This window comes from Vulpes lagopus, chromosome 11 (assembly GCF_018345385.1).
Source record: "Vulpes lagopus strain Blue_001 chromosome 11, ASM1834538v1, whole genome shotgun sequence".
NCBI classification, from domain to species: domain Eukaryota; kingdom Metazoa; phylum Chordata; class Mammalia; order Carnivora; family Canidae; genus Vulpes; species Vulpes lagopus.
In genome coordinates, this window is record NC_054834.1 from 22360413 (window position 1) to 22378384 (window position 17972).

The 17972-nt window shown below is 37.9% G+C and overlaps 1 protein-coding gene across 5 annotated transcripts in view; it reads right to left on the bottom strand.

Annotated features, from left to right (window-relative positions):
• PCLO (piccolo presynaptic cytomatrix protein) overlaps window positions 1–17972 on the bottom strand; it is a 432028-nt gene that overhangs the window by 88402 nt on the left and 325654 nt on the right. For 4 of the 5 annotated variants that reach the window (XM_041722030.1, XM_041722032.1, XM_041722031.1 and 1 more), the window contains exons 15-20: window positions 15610–15734; window positions 13084–13110; window positions 5852–5945; window positions 4579–4650; window positions 2409–2589; window positions 280–474 (exon numbers count right to left, since the gene is read on the bottom strand). In XM_041722030.1, the coding sequence (XP_041577964.1) occupies window positions 280–474; window positions 2409–2589; window positions 4579–4650; window positions 5852–5945; window positions 13084–13110; window positions 15610–15734 (694 nt within the window). The remainder of the gene's footprint in view (window positions 1–279; window positions 475–2408; window positions 2590–4578; window positions 4651–5851; window positions 5946–13083; window positions 13111–15609; window positions 15735–17972) is intronic. The other variant, XM_041722029.1, reaches the window with a different exon arrangement.

Sequence of the window (17972 nt, forward strand, 5' to 3'; positions counted from 1 at the left end):
CCGGGCTGGGGGGGGTGCAGACGGGGAAACAGCCAGTTTTAGTGCAGTGCGCGCCAGCAGACAGACAGACAGACAGACGGACGGACGGGCGGGCGGGCAGGCGGGCGGGGCGAGCGGCGGCCGCCCGGGGCCGGGGCCGGGGCCGGGGCCGGAGCGGGGCGGGGCGGGGGCCAAGCGCGGGGAGCGGGCGGGCCGGGGCGGCCGGGGCGGGCCGGGGCGGCCGGGGCGGGCCGGGCGGGCGGCGCAAGCGGCCATGCGGGGTTTATCGGCGGCTTTTACTTGGTTGCAGGCGGAGCTGCTGCACGGCGGCCTCGGCGGCGGCGATGGCGGCGCCCGCGTCGTCCAGGTGGCTCTGCGCGACGCTGCTGCGGCTCTGGCTGCGCGACGGCCCGTGCGAGCGCAGGTGGCCCTCGGACGACGACTTGGAGCTGCCGGGGCTGCTGTGCGACTTCTCGATGGTGGGCACCTGCATGTCTGGTCACAAGGCGGGCGGGGTTAGCGCCTCGGCCGCGGCCGGACGCGGGGCGCCTTCCCGGGAGCCGAGGCCCGACGGCGGTGGGGTCGAGGCGGCCCGGCTCCGGGCGGGCTCCGGGAGGCACCAGGCCCTGCGAGCCTCCGGGCGGCCCGAACCAAGGCCACGGGGGGGGGGGGGCAGGGGCGCCGCGGGGGGGGGGCGGGGCTCCACGGGGAGGGGGGCAGGGGCGCCGCGGGGGGGGGCGGGGCTCCACGGGGAGGAGGGCGGGGGCGCCGCGGGGGGCGGGGCAGGGGCTTGGGGGGCAGGGACGCCGGTGGGGTGGGCGGGGAGGGGCGCCGCGGGGGGCGGGGCAGGGGCGTGGGGCGGCGGGGGTGCCGCGGGGGGGCGGGGGCGCCGGTGGGGTGACAGGGGCGCCATGGGGAGGGGGCAGGGGCGCCGCGGGGGGGGCGAGGGCGCCACGGGGGAGTGGGGGCTCCACGGGGAGGGGGCGGGGCGCCGTGGGGAGGGGGCAGGGGCGCCGCGGGGGGCGGGGCAGGGACGCCGGTGGGGGGAGCAGGGGCGTGGGAGGGGCAGGGGCGTCGGTCGGGGGGGGGGGCAGTGGCGCCACCGGGATGGGCCGGGGGCGCCGCGGGGAGGGGGCGGGGGCTCCACGGCGGGGGGGACAGGGGTTCCACTGGGGGGGGGGCCGGGGGCTCCACAAGGAGGCGGCAGGGGCCCGGGGTGGGGGGGTCTCCGGGCGGTGGGTCGCGGTGGGCAGGGTCGAGGCGGGCGGCCTCTGGACCGCGGGCAGGCACCGGGCCCTGTGAGCCTCCGGGCGGCCGGAAGGAAGGCAGGGGCGCGGGGGGAGGGCAGGGGCCCGCAGTGAGGTGTCGGGGTGCGGAGAAGCTCGGCCCAGGCCGTTCTCTAGTCCCGGGCCCCGGACCCGGCGAGGGGGCCGAGGCAGCGAGGCGGGGCGCAGCGGGCCTGGCGGGGGACCCCGAGGCGCGGCTCTGGGCCAGGGGCGCCCGCCTCCCCGGGACCCGCGCTTGCCTCCCCCTCTCGCGGGCGCAGCCCCTGGCCTGGTGCGTTCCTGGGAGGAGGAGACCGGGGCGGCGCTCGGGCACACTCTGACAACACTAGCGGAGACTTAGAATACATAGGTCGGTGTGTCTACGCAGCACAGGACACGGTTATGTGGTCCAGGCAGAACTCGGTTCATGATGAAGATTCAAGTTGTGGGGAACTGGCAACGAACCTCTCAAGGGCAAAGCTCGCTCAGAGGGGGTGCTGTGCGTGCTGCCAAATCAACGGACAACGTTTCTTTCAGACGTGATGATGGTAGTTTATAGAAAAGTTATAGAATTAGCTTGAGGCCAACATTTAGGAAAGGTTTAAGTAAATGTCAACGTACCAGTTATTTCGATGACATGGGTTAAATGTTCTTGATATAAATAAAACGCAGGGTGCAAAATTATATGTGTGCATACATTACATATATATGAGTTAGAATATACCTATGGAAAAACGGGTTTAAACGATGAGAAGAAATATGCATAAATGGTAATGGTAAGTGTGTCTGGTCAATGGACTGTCGAGGACTTTTATTTTTCTTCGTGAAATCATATTATCATGGATTTCGGGAGCTGGAAATAACCCAACAGCTCGTACAGCCCAACCTCCTCGTCCCTTGTGCTGGTTGAAAGCCAGAGTCAGAGAGGCGACGATCACAAAGTCATACACGTCCTACACCTGATTATGCGCTGATCTGAGACTAAAGCTCATTTTTCCTGATTCCATGTCCACTACTATTTGCAGGATATTATATTACATACTTCCCAGTAGAATCCAACATTTTAAAGTATATTAAATATACAGGCATTCATATTCAGGAAGTTACTGGGTGAACAAATAGAATAAAAGATTCTAAGATTTTTCTACTTGAAATATCTCCTACCCTTGGATGGGTCAGGGAAGATACCATGGCTTCTGCTTTTGATGACAGATGGCTTCGGAGACTGTTGGCTGCTCTGACTAGAATGAGACTTGCCATGATCGATGCTTTCAGTCTGTTCTTTGAGAGAATACCATCTAGGGGTGTTATCCAGATGAGATGTGCTAGATAAATCAATCAATACCTGAAAAAAAATGTAGTAAGTCAATGAAATTGATATAATTCATTCATTACTTTTTTGTGTGATCTGAAATTTACTCAAGGAAGTAAGTCAAAAGATATGGTATGACTCTGAGGATGACAAGGCTGTTTTCCTCATTTTTCTTTACCCATGACATTGAGAACAATGTCTTGTGCATAGTAGATGCTTGATAAACATTTGATTAGGGGCACTGCACCTAGGTGCAGTCGGTTGGGTGTCACACGCTTGGTTTTGGCTCAGGTCATGATCTCGGGGTTGTGAGATTGAGCCCCACACTGGGCTCTGCTCTGCTCTCCCACTGCACCTCCCCACTGTGCATTCTCTTTTTCTCTCTGAAATAATGTTTTTTTTAAATGAACATTTGAGGGGATCCCTGGGTGGCTCAGCGGTTTAGCGCCTGCCTTTGGCCCAGGGCATGATCCTGGAGTCCCTGGAGTCCCGGGACTCGGGATCCAGTCCCACGTCGGGCTCCCTGCATGGAGCCTGCTTCTCCCTTTGCCTGTGTTTCTGCCTGTCTCTGTGTGTCTCTCATGAATAAATAAAGTCTTTTAAAAAATAAATGAATTGATTAAACTGAACTGTATAAAATAAATGAATTGATTAAACTGAACTGTATAAAATCTTTGACTATTAATTAAATTATTTGGAGATGTGAAAACGTAGAGTCGCAACTCCATTCCTTTATGAATGAAAGCTATCTTTTGTTAAATGAACACATTTCAGTGCTACACTTGGATATCTTTTGCTTTTAACACTGAATATCATTTTTAAAGACTGATTTTTAGATATGAGATGGATAAGATAAAAAGAACGGGTAATTTGCAATTACTAACTTATTCCCTGTATTTAAAACATACTTCAGTTCATATTTGAAATAAGGATATGACTAACCATTTATGATGAGAAAAAAGCACTGTGTTATGGTTTAATTGGCACCATTTTTTTTTCTTAGAGTTCATGAGTAATAGTGCATTTTACAATTGCTGGCGTTTTAGATCTGATGAGATATAAAAAAATGAGAACCAACATAATGGATATATGCTTTAGGTTCATGTGAACAATACATTATAAGGACTACAATAAATCAGTTTTCTGAAATGGGACGTTAAATCAGATATAATACTGCGTCCTAGAACTATCCAAAGATGGAGATTAGTCTCAGTGGCTGTACCAGCATGGAGCCTGCAAGTGAAGGTCAAATGGTCTAGTTTTGATGGGAAAGAAAAGTGCAGAGTCTTGGAACCAGACAAGGTGTCATGTCACCTAGACCACACAACTGTTTTCTGTTGTTTCTGGGAAGGGACGTCATATCGTCTAGGTGATTTTTTTTTTTTTTGGAGATGCTTTATTTTTTAACATTAATTCATAACTTGTGCTTTAAGTAAAGATTACTAAGTAAAATATATTTTGTTGAAATATGATAGATATAAAAAAACACAGGATCGTATCACTCTGCCAGATTTCATGATTAGGTTAGATTCCCATGTGACCTAACATAAAATCGTTTTTTTTATTGCTTTCTCCTACTTCTAGTTTTGCCTTGTAAAATATTTTGAGAGATTTTTCATGGGACACTTAGAAGAAATAAGAATGTAGAATGTCACATCAAGTCACTGATACATGCAGTTGAAGAATAGCAATTAAATATCTGAAAATGTGTTTTAAAAATCTAGCTCATTTCATAATAGTTTATCTCAAATTTGGATTCACAGCATGATTATATACCTCCTATCAAAAGAATTTATAATTCATCTGCAAATTAATTATAAAGTACATCAAATGGTAGAGTGAAAACCATTTCTCAAATTATTATTCATCCATTCAAGGAATAAATCAGGAAATACGTCCTATCTACCAAACAAAACTTTACCCAAAATGATTATTTTATAAACTTCAGAAATATGCTTGGAACAAGCTCTGATTGCTGGTTCATAGTGAAAGCAAATAAGGAAAAGGAAATCAGATGCTCACCTCACCAAGAAAGTCATTGGAAGAAAATCTATCATAATCCCAGACCGTCACCTCCAGTGTTTTCTTCTTGAGCTACAGTTTAAATCAAAATTTCATTAACCCATATATCATCATACATTTGCATCACACTCTATTATAGATTCATTGACTTTCACTTCCTTGAATTCTTTCTATTTGTGTCAAAAGGCTTCAAATTTCATCTGAAAATGTGGGCTTATATTGAATATTATATAAAATGAGTGATTTTATAGTCGAACCTAGTGTTTGTTCATAAGTGACCTCAAACTTTTACTAATTCCTTGTTATTCTAAATCCCCTCCCTTGATTTTTATAAATAAAAAGCACTTTGCACCTAGCTTCAATTTCGTAATCAAATTAGAAACTTTCCGGAGAGGGATCCCTGGGTGGCGCAGCGGTTTGGCACCTGCCTTTGGCCCAGGGCGCGATCCTGGAGATCCGGGATCGAATCCCACGTCAGGCTCCCGGTGCATGGAGCCTGCTTCTCCCTCTGCCTGTGTCTCTGCCTCTCTCTCTCACTGTGTTCCTATCATAAATAAATAAAAATTAAAAAAAATAAAAATAAAAAAGAAACTTTCTGGAGGACTAATAAAAAATCTCTCTTTTAAAATCCTTTAGGCTAGTCATCTGTATGTCTTGGCCCATAGATTTAGCCCCATAATGCTGAGGTTCTTAAGAGGTCTTGATTTAGAGAAGAGATGAATTCCTAAAATGTTGCCTGGTGCAATAATACATTTATACACACTGAATATTTTCTGTGTATTATTTGTGAAAGTCAAAATATTGCCAGCTATTATTTTTGCAATATATACACATCAAATCATTATGGTGTATACCATAATCTTATACAATGTATTATGTCAATCATCTCAGTAAAACTGGAAAAAAAATGAAAGTGATTGGCCAAAATTTTAAAAAATACATAGCCAGTTGGAAAATATTTTTCCTCAAAATATAAATGCGGCCCAGCCTGTTGAAATATTTAAATTTTGCAATAATTGATGAAAAAGGTTACATTGGTCTTATTTCTATATTTTTTGGCTGCTTTGTTAAAATGCACACATTTTAACAGTGTAAACTCATGGAACTTTGAACTGTATCCATTTTCTTTCACTGGCTACATTTATTATTTGTATTTTACTCATTTCTTTTTGTTTATGTGGCAAAACTGATAGACCACTATCTTGCAATGATTTTGTCATCGCTATTCTTAACATTAGTCTAAATCTGTCACATAGAAAATATCATTGCATACCTGTTCCATGGAGATACTTTTATAAATTACTGTTTGATTCCACTCGGGATTAAGACTTTTTTGAACATATTTAGTCCTCCTCTTGTACTCAGCACTGAATTAGGAGGAAAAAAAAAAAAAGAGTTATCTTGATGATTTACCTTAACTGATTTCTTCATAGTCAGCCAGAAGGGCATGCAGACATTTCAAGATGATATTTTGTTCTAAATCATTATGTAATCATCCCATCACCTTCCTGTCTAAAACCTTAAGTTGAATACAAAATGACAATTTAAAAATATGTTGGTTGCCTTTAGTTTTATTTGCCCAAAAGGTGGTTTTTAAAGAAAAGCTTTTAGGTGTTCTAACTATACCATAATTTTAGAGCCTTTCTCCTTCCTGAATGCAGGAGACAATTACATGAACTATATGGTAACATCAATATCTTCTTGCCCCATAAATAATAACTTGGTATTTAGCTTTCCAATAGTTTTACTTCTAATCATATCTGCAAAGCCAAATAAATGCTCTTTCACTTTTTTCTTATACAAAATCGTAGTAATTGTTTTGATGAGGAAAGGATGAGAAATGTTTGTTGCTATCGCTGAGATTCCATGAACGCTTGTTACCTTATATTTAAAGCATATTTTGACACTTTTAGTAAAATAGGATATTTAGTTATAAAGCAATTCAATATAATTTCTTGGTTTATGTCAATAGCCCAGATAAGCCATTATGAACCAGATCAAAATAGTTCCTCATTCATTATAACTTGGGGCATTTGAATTTTTCCTTGACTTTTCCATTCCATCTGAGCAACAGTTAGAAGTTTATAACCCAAACCTATTCTAATTAAAAAAAAAACAGAACACCTATAGCTGACTCAACCAGCTGGTGGGTTTGGAATTATTGTTGTTTGCTATTATCAAAGTTGCCCATACAGACAATGCCTTTATCCAATCCTCACTGCCTCTTCCCCAAATTTTCTGCCTAGCCTTATAGCTCAGGTCCTAGATGATACTTCGGTTCTGGTGGGCACCAGAGCCCTGAAAACCAACCTACTCATCTAGAGTCCTTTCGTGCGCTTTGATTTTGCAAATTGTCTTTTCTACATGAATTGGATCCTGACCCTTGACTTGATGTTGTATTCCCAACTAAGGGCCTACTACTAACTCTTGCTAGTCCCCACTCTCAAGCACAGCCACATGCTGGAATGCATCCTATTGTTTCCCAGGCTCTAATTTACCCTATCCATTCTAGACATAGCTATTGAGAATCCAGTTTTAGCTCACCACTCACTTTTAAAATGTCTTTCTTCTCTCTTTTGCTTTATTCTCTTTCTTATCAGCCATATGCAGAAGGACAATAATTCCCAACAATGACTGCATATTGGGATCACCTAGGAATCTGAGTTCTAAGGCTGCAAAGTAGAGCAACAACTGCCACACCCAGATCTCCCAGCCTTGCACCCCCAAGCATATCCTGATTTAATAGGATCTCCTATTAGGCGTGAGTATCAGAATTTTTTTTTACTCTCTTGGATAAATCTAATGTGTAGATTGCGAACCACTGAATTTAGGATTCCCCAAGACCTCACGTGTCAGCCATTGTGAATTGAATCCAGTTTAAGAAAAAGCATCAGTCTTCTCACTTCTAACCAACTCATTTGTATAAAAATAAGAGCAGGATTTGACCATTTTTGCATTCAAGATAAATTGCAAACAGTTTGGGGAAATGTATATGCAATGATTTAAAGAAACAGGAATTCTCATAGGCCACACACAGTATAAATTTGCACATAGTTTTTAGATAAAACTGGTGAAGTTTATTTTTCATATTTTTTTAAACTGGTGAAGTTTAAATCTATGTACCCAAATACCCAGAAAATTCTACTTTGACTTATTTCACTTCTACCTTAGAGAAATTCTCCCACCTGTGCACAAGGAATGTGTTTAAAAACATTCACTAAAACATTGTTTCTAATAACATATTAGTAAGAAATATATAAATGCATTATGATATATTCATTTAATGAAATAGTAAAATGTTAAAATGAATGAAATATATCTCTATATATCAAGATGGATATTATCTTAAAATCATGTGAAATAATATAGTAAGCTGTTTATGAATACATGTATATATAATAAATGTATAAAAATCATTAAGAGTTTGGGAATTATAGGTAATAAATTCTAGTTAGTGGTTATCTCAGGTGGACAAGGGAATGGTTTCAGAGGACTTCAGGGGTATCTATAAAATATATTTTAATAAAAAAATCTGAAGCCTATAGAGCAAAATATTAAAATTTGATAAAACTAAAGGCAAGAACACAGGTATTTGTTAGTTATTTTTTATACTTTCAGTAGTTTGAAATATTCTACAATAAAATTCAAAATAACTTTGGTAATCTATGTTCTTTATATCTTATGTTTTTTATATACATATATATTTTTTTATGATGGCATAGGAAGAATGGATGTGACCTCTTTGAATATAATAGCAAGCCTTGGTTACTACTTTAGAATTCATGCCTATTTCTCTAGGCAGGTATACTTAGAAGAAAAAAACTCAAAAGAAAAAAAAACTCATGAGTTTTAAAGCTTCTATTTGTTTTGGACTTTGTTACTAAGGTAATGAGATTGTGGGGAAACATAAGGACAAGAGTCATAATACAGTGGAATAGTAAATTTTTTATCAATGAAGCAAAGTGAAATCTATAACTTTTTAAAAAGGTGGGAATTAGCGTTAAATGCAAACTCAAGTACTTTCACTGAAATTCTAGATATGTCAATATATATGAAAATAATCTGTATTATTAAAATACCTTCCAAAGACATCATCTTTTCTTAATTTGTGAATATGAATAATTGTTAAAATTTTTCACCTGCATATTTTAGTCATTTTTTCACTTACACATTTAGCAAAAGTTCTTAATTTATGTATGAAAGACAATTTATAAAGTAAGCACATAAAAATAAAAAAGAGCTAACATTCATTAAATGTTTAGTTTTTCCTAGGCAGAGTTCTAAATGCTAGTTACGTGTTTACTCATTTAATCCTCATGGCAATTCTGTGAGACAGGACAGAAAAAAATGGAACTCAGCAGAATTAAGGTATGCTGGAAAGGCTGCATACTTATTAACTGGCAGGATCATGATTCAAATAGAGGGAAACGGAATGGTTGTTCGTAAATATATGCTACATGAACTCAATTGATTAGTCTCACAAAATATGAATAATTCATCAATTTCTTAATTTCAGGCTTTATTAGCTGAAGTACCTAGTTTGTCTTCTTTACCATATAATCCAAAGTTCTTCACTTCAATTTAAATATATGTATTTCATATATAGTTAAATTATATACAATATGTGTGTATATATACACATATCATAAAAAAATCAGGCCAGTTTTAGAGTTATTTAGGGAAATTCTGAATAGTATATCCTAAAAGATGTTGTGGACTGAGGAATAATTGCAATAAATATTTATTCCTGCCCAGTCACACTCAGAAATAACCAAAATTGGGGGGATTTTATGTTTTTAGTGAGTTTTATTCTTCAATTCTCTCCAGACTCAAGGTGTCCATTGCCTTTAGGATTAAAGTAGATACATACAGTTGGCCTCTACTATTTCTGGTGGGGCTGTAAAAATGATAATTAAATCCTTTGCAGCTTTTTTGTACTTGAATTTTATAACACAGAGATGGTCGCACAAAGCCATTCCTTCAATAACATTTGTTTTATAACTACATTTAGTGACTGTCTTGAGCATGATCCCATTGGGCTGTGCTGCCACTTGACACAACTGAAAACTGTTTGCACTTCCACAGCCACATCAAAATCTGGATTTACAAGTTGAAGCTGGCTAGGGAAGCAATGGGATTCTTAAATGTGAGCATAAATTAGGTTGAGAAAAAAAGTAGAGCTTATTTTCCTTTCCCTTCTTTGGAAAACACACTGTATCCTCTCATGGGAAGATGGAAATAATGATATTATATTAGGACAATTAGGCTGTATCTAAAAATCAGGAAGTTTTTTAATAAAAGGAAATAAAAAAGTCAATCAAGATGGGGCATGATGCTAATAAAAAAATTAACCTTCATCTCCTCGAAGTTTGACTAACTTCTTTTATCTTTCATTTTTTAAATTATTGACCCCTTGCTTTCTCATGAGTAGATAGATATACTTTTAAGGCAGACAGGAAAAAAAAAAAAAAAAAACAAGCCTTGAAATTCAATTATTCTCCCCTACACTGGCAAAAAACATAGTTCTTTATGTTTCTCTTTTTAATTTAAAAAAAAGAAAGAATATGATGGCTTCTTTCTATTTTGCTTTCATAGAATTATCTAAAATATAATTTTATTTAATCTTTTGTTTTATTTGGTTGTCCTTTATTGGAAATTACACACACACACACACACACACACACACAAATTTATTTTTAATTACTCCTCTAAGGATTTTCCCTTAATTTAGAAAGAAACTCCGATCATATGCCATTTTATAAGCCCTACTGTTCCGTGCAGTAGTGTTTTGGCCACATCACATCTGTGCTCCCTGAAGTCAGAGCCTATGGCTGTTTATCAGTTCTACCCTCAGCATCTTAGAGTGTCTGGAGCAGTTTGTGCTAAAGAAAGGTTTGTTGGATGGATCATTAAAAAATGCTTTTGGTTGTTTTCCCCTTAAAATCTTTTGAAATGAAAAAAGTTTTGTCCTTTGAATTGTAGATGCATGCAACACCTGCTTTATATAGGTCCTGGAGGAAATATTCTAATATGCTAACAGGAGGTTTAGAGAAAGTCCAGGCAGGAACTGAACTTCCAGGTATCATGACAGCTAAAATCAGCTTCAATCATAGCAAAATCTCATTAATGGGAAAAAGTCTGCACTTTGTCAAACAGAGTAATGAGAGAAAATCAGAATGAGATTCTTCAGATACGCTCATTTTCACCTCTTAGTTATCCAGGGACAAATACTCTTTCCTTGTTTCACCCCATCTCGGTGCTGACAATTAGACTTTCAGAGTTTATGAGTATATTGATCTGAGGGTGGGAAAAGGAAATGAGAGGATATGAGAAAATTGGACCAGTGAAATTCTTATCAGTTAACAGGATTTTTTTTAAATTTTAAGAATGACAAATTATTATATTTTATTATTGAAGAAACAACGTTGTTTGGTTTCCTATAGACTGTTGATAAATAATTCTGTGTAATCCAATAGCCCAAGTACCTATATTTCTTTTTTGTAGTAATAACTGACCACTAGCGACTTGATGTAGCCAATCATAAAATAAGAATAATCCATTAACTTTCTTAACTGCAGGCTTTATAAGCTGAAGTGTATATAGGTTATTTCCCTATAATCTACCCTATAGTCTAAAGTTCTTCACCTTTCTCTCTCTCTCTCTCTCTTCTGTGTATATATATACACACACACACACATATATATATGTATATAAAATGTATAAATTTGTATTATACCCACATATCACAACAATTTTAGGCCAGTTTTAGAGTTGCTTCGGGAAATTCAAAGTGGTATACCCTAAGAGAGTGTACTTGTACATAATACAGTAATATCAAGTGCCGTTTACTGAGAGCTTATTATGTGCCAGATATTATGCTTTTCACTTTTGGTGTACTACTCTGTGTGTTTTAAAAAAAAATCCTGGGAGGGGGGTTATTATTATTCCTATTTAGCAGAAGAGGAAATCATTTTAGAGAAACCTCACAACTTCTAAGAGGCAGGGCTGAAATTCAAACCCAAGTACTTTAGGACTTTATTCACTGGCCTCATCAGCCAAAATTACAATGTTAGTACCTTGTCATTACTATTTTTTCTTGCACTGACAATTCTCAAAGAGATGATAGAAGTGACTTCTAGATGAAACACAGGATAAGAGAGTGACTTTTAGGTCTTCAAAATTGTAACCAACGCATCCTAGACTATTTCAACTATTATTTACGTTTACAAAACCTGCTCTCTTCCAAATTAAATATAGACAATTTCTCCCCAGGTTCTCTAGATAAGGGTAGGAAGGTTCTGAAAAAAATGATTGATAATGTCTGTTCTAAAATGACACTTTTCTTTCAATCGAGCTAATTTTGCATATCAGTCTGGGAGATCTGGATGCTGTCCTGAGATGAACAAACTAGTCATCACAAGCAACCTTTCACAGAATCGAATTTACCATGATTATGTGGCTGCAAGGAAAAAAAAAAAGTTTCTGGCCACAGAAGGGGTGTGGTGACTAATCCTATTCTTTTCAATATTTAAATACCTACGCCATTCAAAATCAGAAACAGCCTCTTTTGGGCAACAGCTTGTCCGGATTAATAAAGATGTCAAATTTTAATTGTGCAGACAAAAACAAAGCCTATAACATTAATATTCTGGGTAGAATTAAAATTCTCATCACCCCACAGCTATAGATGGTGCAAGATTCTCCTCCCCAACTAAATAGCACATTTCATATAAATGTAATAAGATGTGCAAAAGAATGCTCTTCATTATGTGTCTGAAAGATACCCTTGTCTGACAATGTGATGATGTACCAAGTTATAAGCTCTGTTAGAAAATAGTTTCCTACTATTGGCAAAGAAAGGAGAATGTTTATGTTCCTGCCAATGTACTGGGGCAGGCAGATTATGGCATCCTGTTGCATGGCAATGCCTTCATGGTGCAGAAGGTATAAAGGAATGGAAATGTCTCAGTGTCAGGGCTAAGTAAGGAAAAAGATGAGAGAACTATGGTATTTAAGATGAGATTTACGCCCAGTATTGGACATCTGGAAGATCAGTTAATTTCTTGTGAAAAATGACTCTAAAAAAAAAAAAAAAAAAAAATGACTCTAGATTTTATTTTTATTTGTAATAGAAGACTCAGGAGAACTTTTGCCATGGTTATCACATGAGAAGCTAAACAAATTTTAGTGGACAAATTACATATGAAAACCAGTTATATCTAATTTCAGGTGGTCTTTCCTTATTCATATTCATATTTAATATAAAAATACTAAAATATTTTAATATTGTCTACTTTTCAATGTTCTATTGCACACATCTGCTAAACCTATTTAGTAATATTGTAATCAGAACAATTTGCTGGTAGCCTAATTCAATGATACCAACCTATAAAAAGATGTAAATTATAGCCCAAACTGAACCACAGGTGAATATACACAAATCAGCAAAAAATAAATCTCTAGACATTACAATGTAGCTTGACACTGAAAGAGCACCAACTCTACCTTGCATTCTGGACAACCATGACTTGACTGCATTGATTCCGAGAGCGAGAGTGAAGGATACAACAGGAAAGTTGGGAAGACAGGAAGAAAAAAAGTTAGGAACAGAAATAAGGAAGAAAATACGAGAATAATAACTGGAGGAGCTACACATATAAATAACATGAGGCAGAGTATAGTCTTAGAGTTAAAGTGAAAATAACAGGTCACAAATGCCTTGGCCACTGTACTCATTAGTAGTAATTTAAGGAAAGGTTTAGGAATTGAATAAGCGTAGTTCATTAGCTCCCTTTGGGGCAAATCCCAAAGAACAGGCATGTTTTATCTGACAAAATACATGGAGATGGCTTTAGGTGGAAACTCACTCTTTATTTCACTATAGTTCCTCATTTCCTGTTACCCCCCCGAATGGCTGAGATATTCATGTTACCTGCCTGCCCTTTTGGGTTATTCAAGTATGTAATAGTCTAATTGAAACATATCCTGTAATAAATAAAACGTAGGTACTCTCATATAGTATAAAAGGCGATACTCTCTAGGATATATAATTAGAGATGACAGAAAGTAAAATACACTGCTTTATTTTCATTCATTTGCAAATGCTTAATTAGGGATATACCCTTGGCAGTGATTTCTTCTTGTCCCTTAATATTGTCATTAAATAACATTGGAGTTCTAATGACCCAATCAAAGGCAGAATGAAGTTATCAGTTTGTTGTTGTTCTACTCACATTAAAAAAAAGATAGCCAAACTGCAGTTGTAACTACTAAAGATTTAAAGGAACATAAAATGAAAACCCCCCTTTTCTGTGCTATATGGCTAATTGGTGATCCCTGTAAATTAAATTCAATGAATTAAAATTAGAATCACAAAACCAGCAATTCTAAATTTCTAAATAAAATTATTAGGATAAAATTAAAGGCCGTATACTTAGTTTGATAAAACACCTGGAAATTTTCAAATTATTTTCTGAGTATTATTTGATTTCCTGACAGAACTATTGGTTCTGCTTGCTTCCTGGGCCCTGTCATTATCAACAAGAAAGATTAATCTCAAAAGAAATGGTGATCTGATGGTGGTGATATAATTAGTCAACAAACAGCAGATTCAAAGGTAATGTATAACTCTAACTTGGATCCTATGCAAACAAACCAACTATAGTCACAAACATGCTTTGTGCTTTGTATGCTTTGTATGATCTCAGTGCTTTTAAATTTGTTCAGGTTTGTTTTATGACCCACAATATAGCTTATCTTGGTGAATGTTTCACATGCACTTGAATATGTATTCTCCTATTGATGGGAAGAATTCTATAAATATCAATTAGGACTTCAATTAGGAGGCAATTGGGGAAATAAGGAATTATTTAAAGATTTTGAAAGGACAGTGGTTACATGTGGTATTATGATTATGTTTTAAATGAGTTATCTTTTGGAAATATATAGTAAAGTATTTGCAGAAAAAGTTATGAGTTGAGATATACTTTAAAATAATCTGCGTAGAGGGAGTATATGAGGGTAAAAATGATACATGATTGTCTAGGAAATGACGATTGTTGAAGCCGAGTAATGAATAAGTGGTGGGTCATTCTTTCTACTCATGTGCAACAATTCGAAATTTCCAAGTAAAAAGCAATATTCAAATGTCACCCCTCAAATAAAAAAATGGATAAAAATAAAACCGGAGCCTTGAAATCACTAGCTTCAAATTCTTTTTTTGTTATGCCTCCAATTGTTGATTATTTATGGTTCCATCATGCTAATTTGGCTACTATAAATTGTTCAGATAAGGTATAATGATCCATTGGGTCCAAATCACTGTTTTGACATCATCTTTGAGTACTGATTTATATACCAGAACGTAGCAATTTGCATTTATCATGTGAAAATTAAATATCCCCAAAGAACACTTGCTTTATATGAACAGTTTGTATAGACATGCGATTCAGAGTCATTTTTCATTTATTTCCCAAATATTTACCATACTTATTAAACATTTTTTAATATTCAACATTTCAAATATTATTCTTATTTTTTCTTATTATATAACTCTTAAAACACTGATTTGAAAATATGCATATAAATAGGGATACATCAATAAGTCACTTAATGAACATGTAATGTGATAGACAATGATGTACTATAAGATAAAACAGTAACTTACAAGTCCCTGAACACTGGTTTTGCAAATGAATTTAGGAAGGTAAAGCTAATTCTCTAAATTTGCTACAAATAATTCCTTAAATGATTCCACAGTTCATCTGATTAGTGAGTGTGGTTTCTAGATTCAAAAGGCTGACATGTCGTCAAAACAGGTTTTATCATGATTAGGGCTCTCCTGGAACACTTTAGGGCTTAATTACAAATTTTTATTTCCACCTTACCTAATAGTTGGAAATAAATAAATAAGACATGTAAATAAAACTAAGGAACAGAATTAATCTTTAAAATTGGAGACTGGAAGAAATACTAACACTATTTTTTAATCCATGGCATGTAATACTTAGAAGACACTGCTTCTTTACTCACCCTCTCCCAGGAAGAAGGTACACTTTAACAAAGGGGTCCGAGTAACCATTGTTGTCTCGAGGGACAAGGTTTCTTGCTTGGAGAATATGGATTATGAGATTTCCGAGATCATAGTTGATTTGAAGCTTAAAGGGATATCAAAATATTCCATGAATATTTTGCTGTTGTCTTAAGAAATCTATAATACATTATTATTCAATAATTTACCAGTACTCTTTTTTTTTTTTTTTTAGTGTCCTAGGGAGCACCAACCTTCATTTCCATTTTACTTGAAACTGAACAGACTAGTGTATGTCTAATTTAATTGAGAGCTTCCAGGCACATGCTAATTACTAGAAAATGTGCTGTTCATTCTTTCCATGGTTAAAGTTCTGGCCTGTCTAAAATTCATTTAGAAGTATAATCATACAAAAAAAAGTATAATCATACAGTGAATTGCTAGTTATATTTTGATGCTAAATTTATACTCTTAGAAAAATAGTACATGTTGTCAGCGTTCATGAATACAATTACTAGGATTTTGAAAATAAATCAATTGCTGAATTTTTTAGAAAATGTCTTTTGCATTTTACCAGATATGGAATCATTATTTAAAGATAGAGCTGTTAGTCTGAAAAGTAAGAATATTTAAGAACATGTAGATTTGATCTCTTTCTATAGTATGTCATATTACTGATAGTTTTTTTCTGTGCTTGCTTTTCTAATACTGTCAGAATATAAGATAATAAGATCTTGTTCTTTAATTTTAGACACTGAAGAGGAAAGAAGAGGCCCTGCCTCCAAGATTTAATGGCTGTTGCATAATTATCACTGAAGAGGAAAAGATTAACAATTTAAATAAATATTTGAGAAGCCTACATATTTCAAGATAATGGAGTTGACTAATTTTTCTCCTTCAAAACTTAAATATTCTTATGGCATCATTTTCAATAAGACTTAATTTTGCTTGATGCTGCTTTTGCTTATCAAATGACAGAAAGGAAAGGATCTATATGTGAGAGGAAAAAATTCATATGTAAAAATACTAACCCATTTTTTTAATAGTCATTTGAAGCAGGTATGTTGTGCTCATGTTGAAAATGGGAAATTTTAGAGAAGCCAAACTTCATTTAAAATCTGATAATTTTTTTTTAAAGATTATTTATTTATTCTTAGAGACACAAAGAGAGAGAGGCAGAGACACAGGCAGAGGGAGAAGCAGGCTCCATGCAGAGAGCCGGACCTGGGACTCGATCCAGGGTCTCCAGGATCACACCCTAGGCTGCAGGCGGCGCTAAACTGCTGTGCCACCAGGGCTGCCCCTAAAATCTGATAATTAAAATAATTGCCTAATATAAGCATAATTTTCATCTGGTTATATTTTCTGGCAGACAAGGAATCTTCAGTTGCTTTTCTCAACACAGAAAAGCTCAATTTGACCATTATAAAAGCAAAGGCAACATGTAAAATAAAGTACCATGAAGAAAGACAAAAAATGAGAAGTTTAGAAATGCAGTAACTGGGGTTCCTGGGTGGCTCAGTGGTGGAGCATCTGCCTTCGGCCCAGGGTGTGATCCTGGAGACCTGGGATTGAATCCCACATCTGGCTCCCCGAAGGGAGCCTGCTTCTCCCTCTGCCTGTGTCTCTGCCCCTCTCTCTGTATGTCTCTCATGAATAAATAAATAATAGTAAAAAAAAAAAAAAGGAATTCAGTAACTGTGTACCCTAATGGGAATTGAAAAATTGAATTATTCTGCACCAATTTTTACACTGAGATTTAGAACAACTTCCAAATCGTTAAGGAGAACTTCTTCCCCTCGTACTCTTTTCTTTAATGGCCTTTATGTCCACTTTTATCTGGTAAGGCACCAAAACCATTTATTTAAATGAAAACTTGTAGGCTACTATAAGAAAGTACTTTTCAGAAACTATCCTGCAGTGCTTTAGAAAACACTCAGGATTGCTCAGATGTTACTTTTGAGACAGAATGAAATGTCCCCAGACATTTCTTTCAACCAGAGCTACTCCAGGGTAGCAGATTCATCATTTGGGTGACCACATAATGTTTCATTTGCAAAAAAAAAAAAAAAGTTTCGCTATAAGAAAATAAATAAATAAGCTAGAAATCACTGTTATGAGAAAATATTTTTTAAAAACAGCCTACACATTAAGAAAGAATATTATCAGAGTAAATTCCCACTACAGAATTAAATATCACTGCTCATGGAAAAGGAAAATGAAACAAGAATAAATAACCTCAAGCCTGAACGAAACATGGCAAATACTGGTCTGTGAGGAAGAAGGTTTTTTTTTTTTTTTTTTTTTTTTTTTTTTTTTTTTTTTAAAAAAAAAGAGAGAGACAGAGAAAAAAAATCTAGGAATC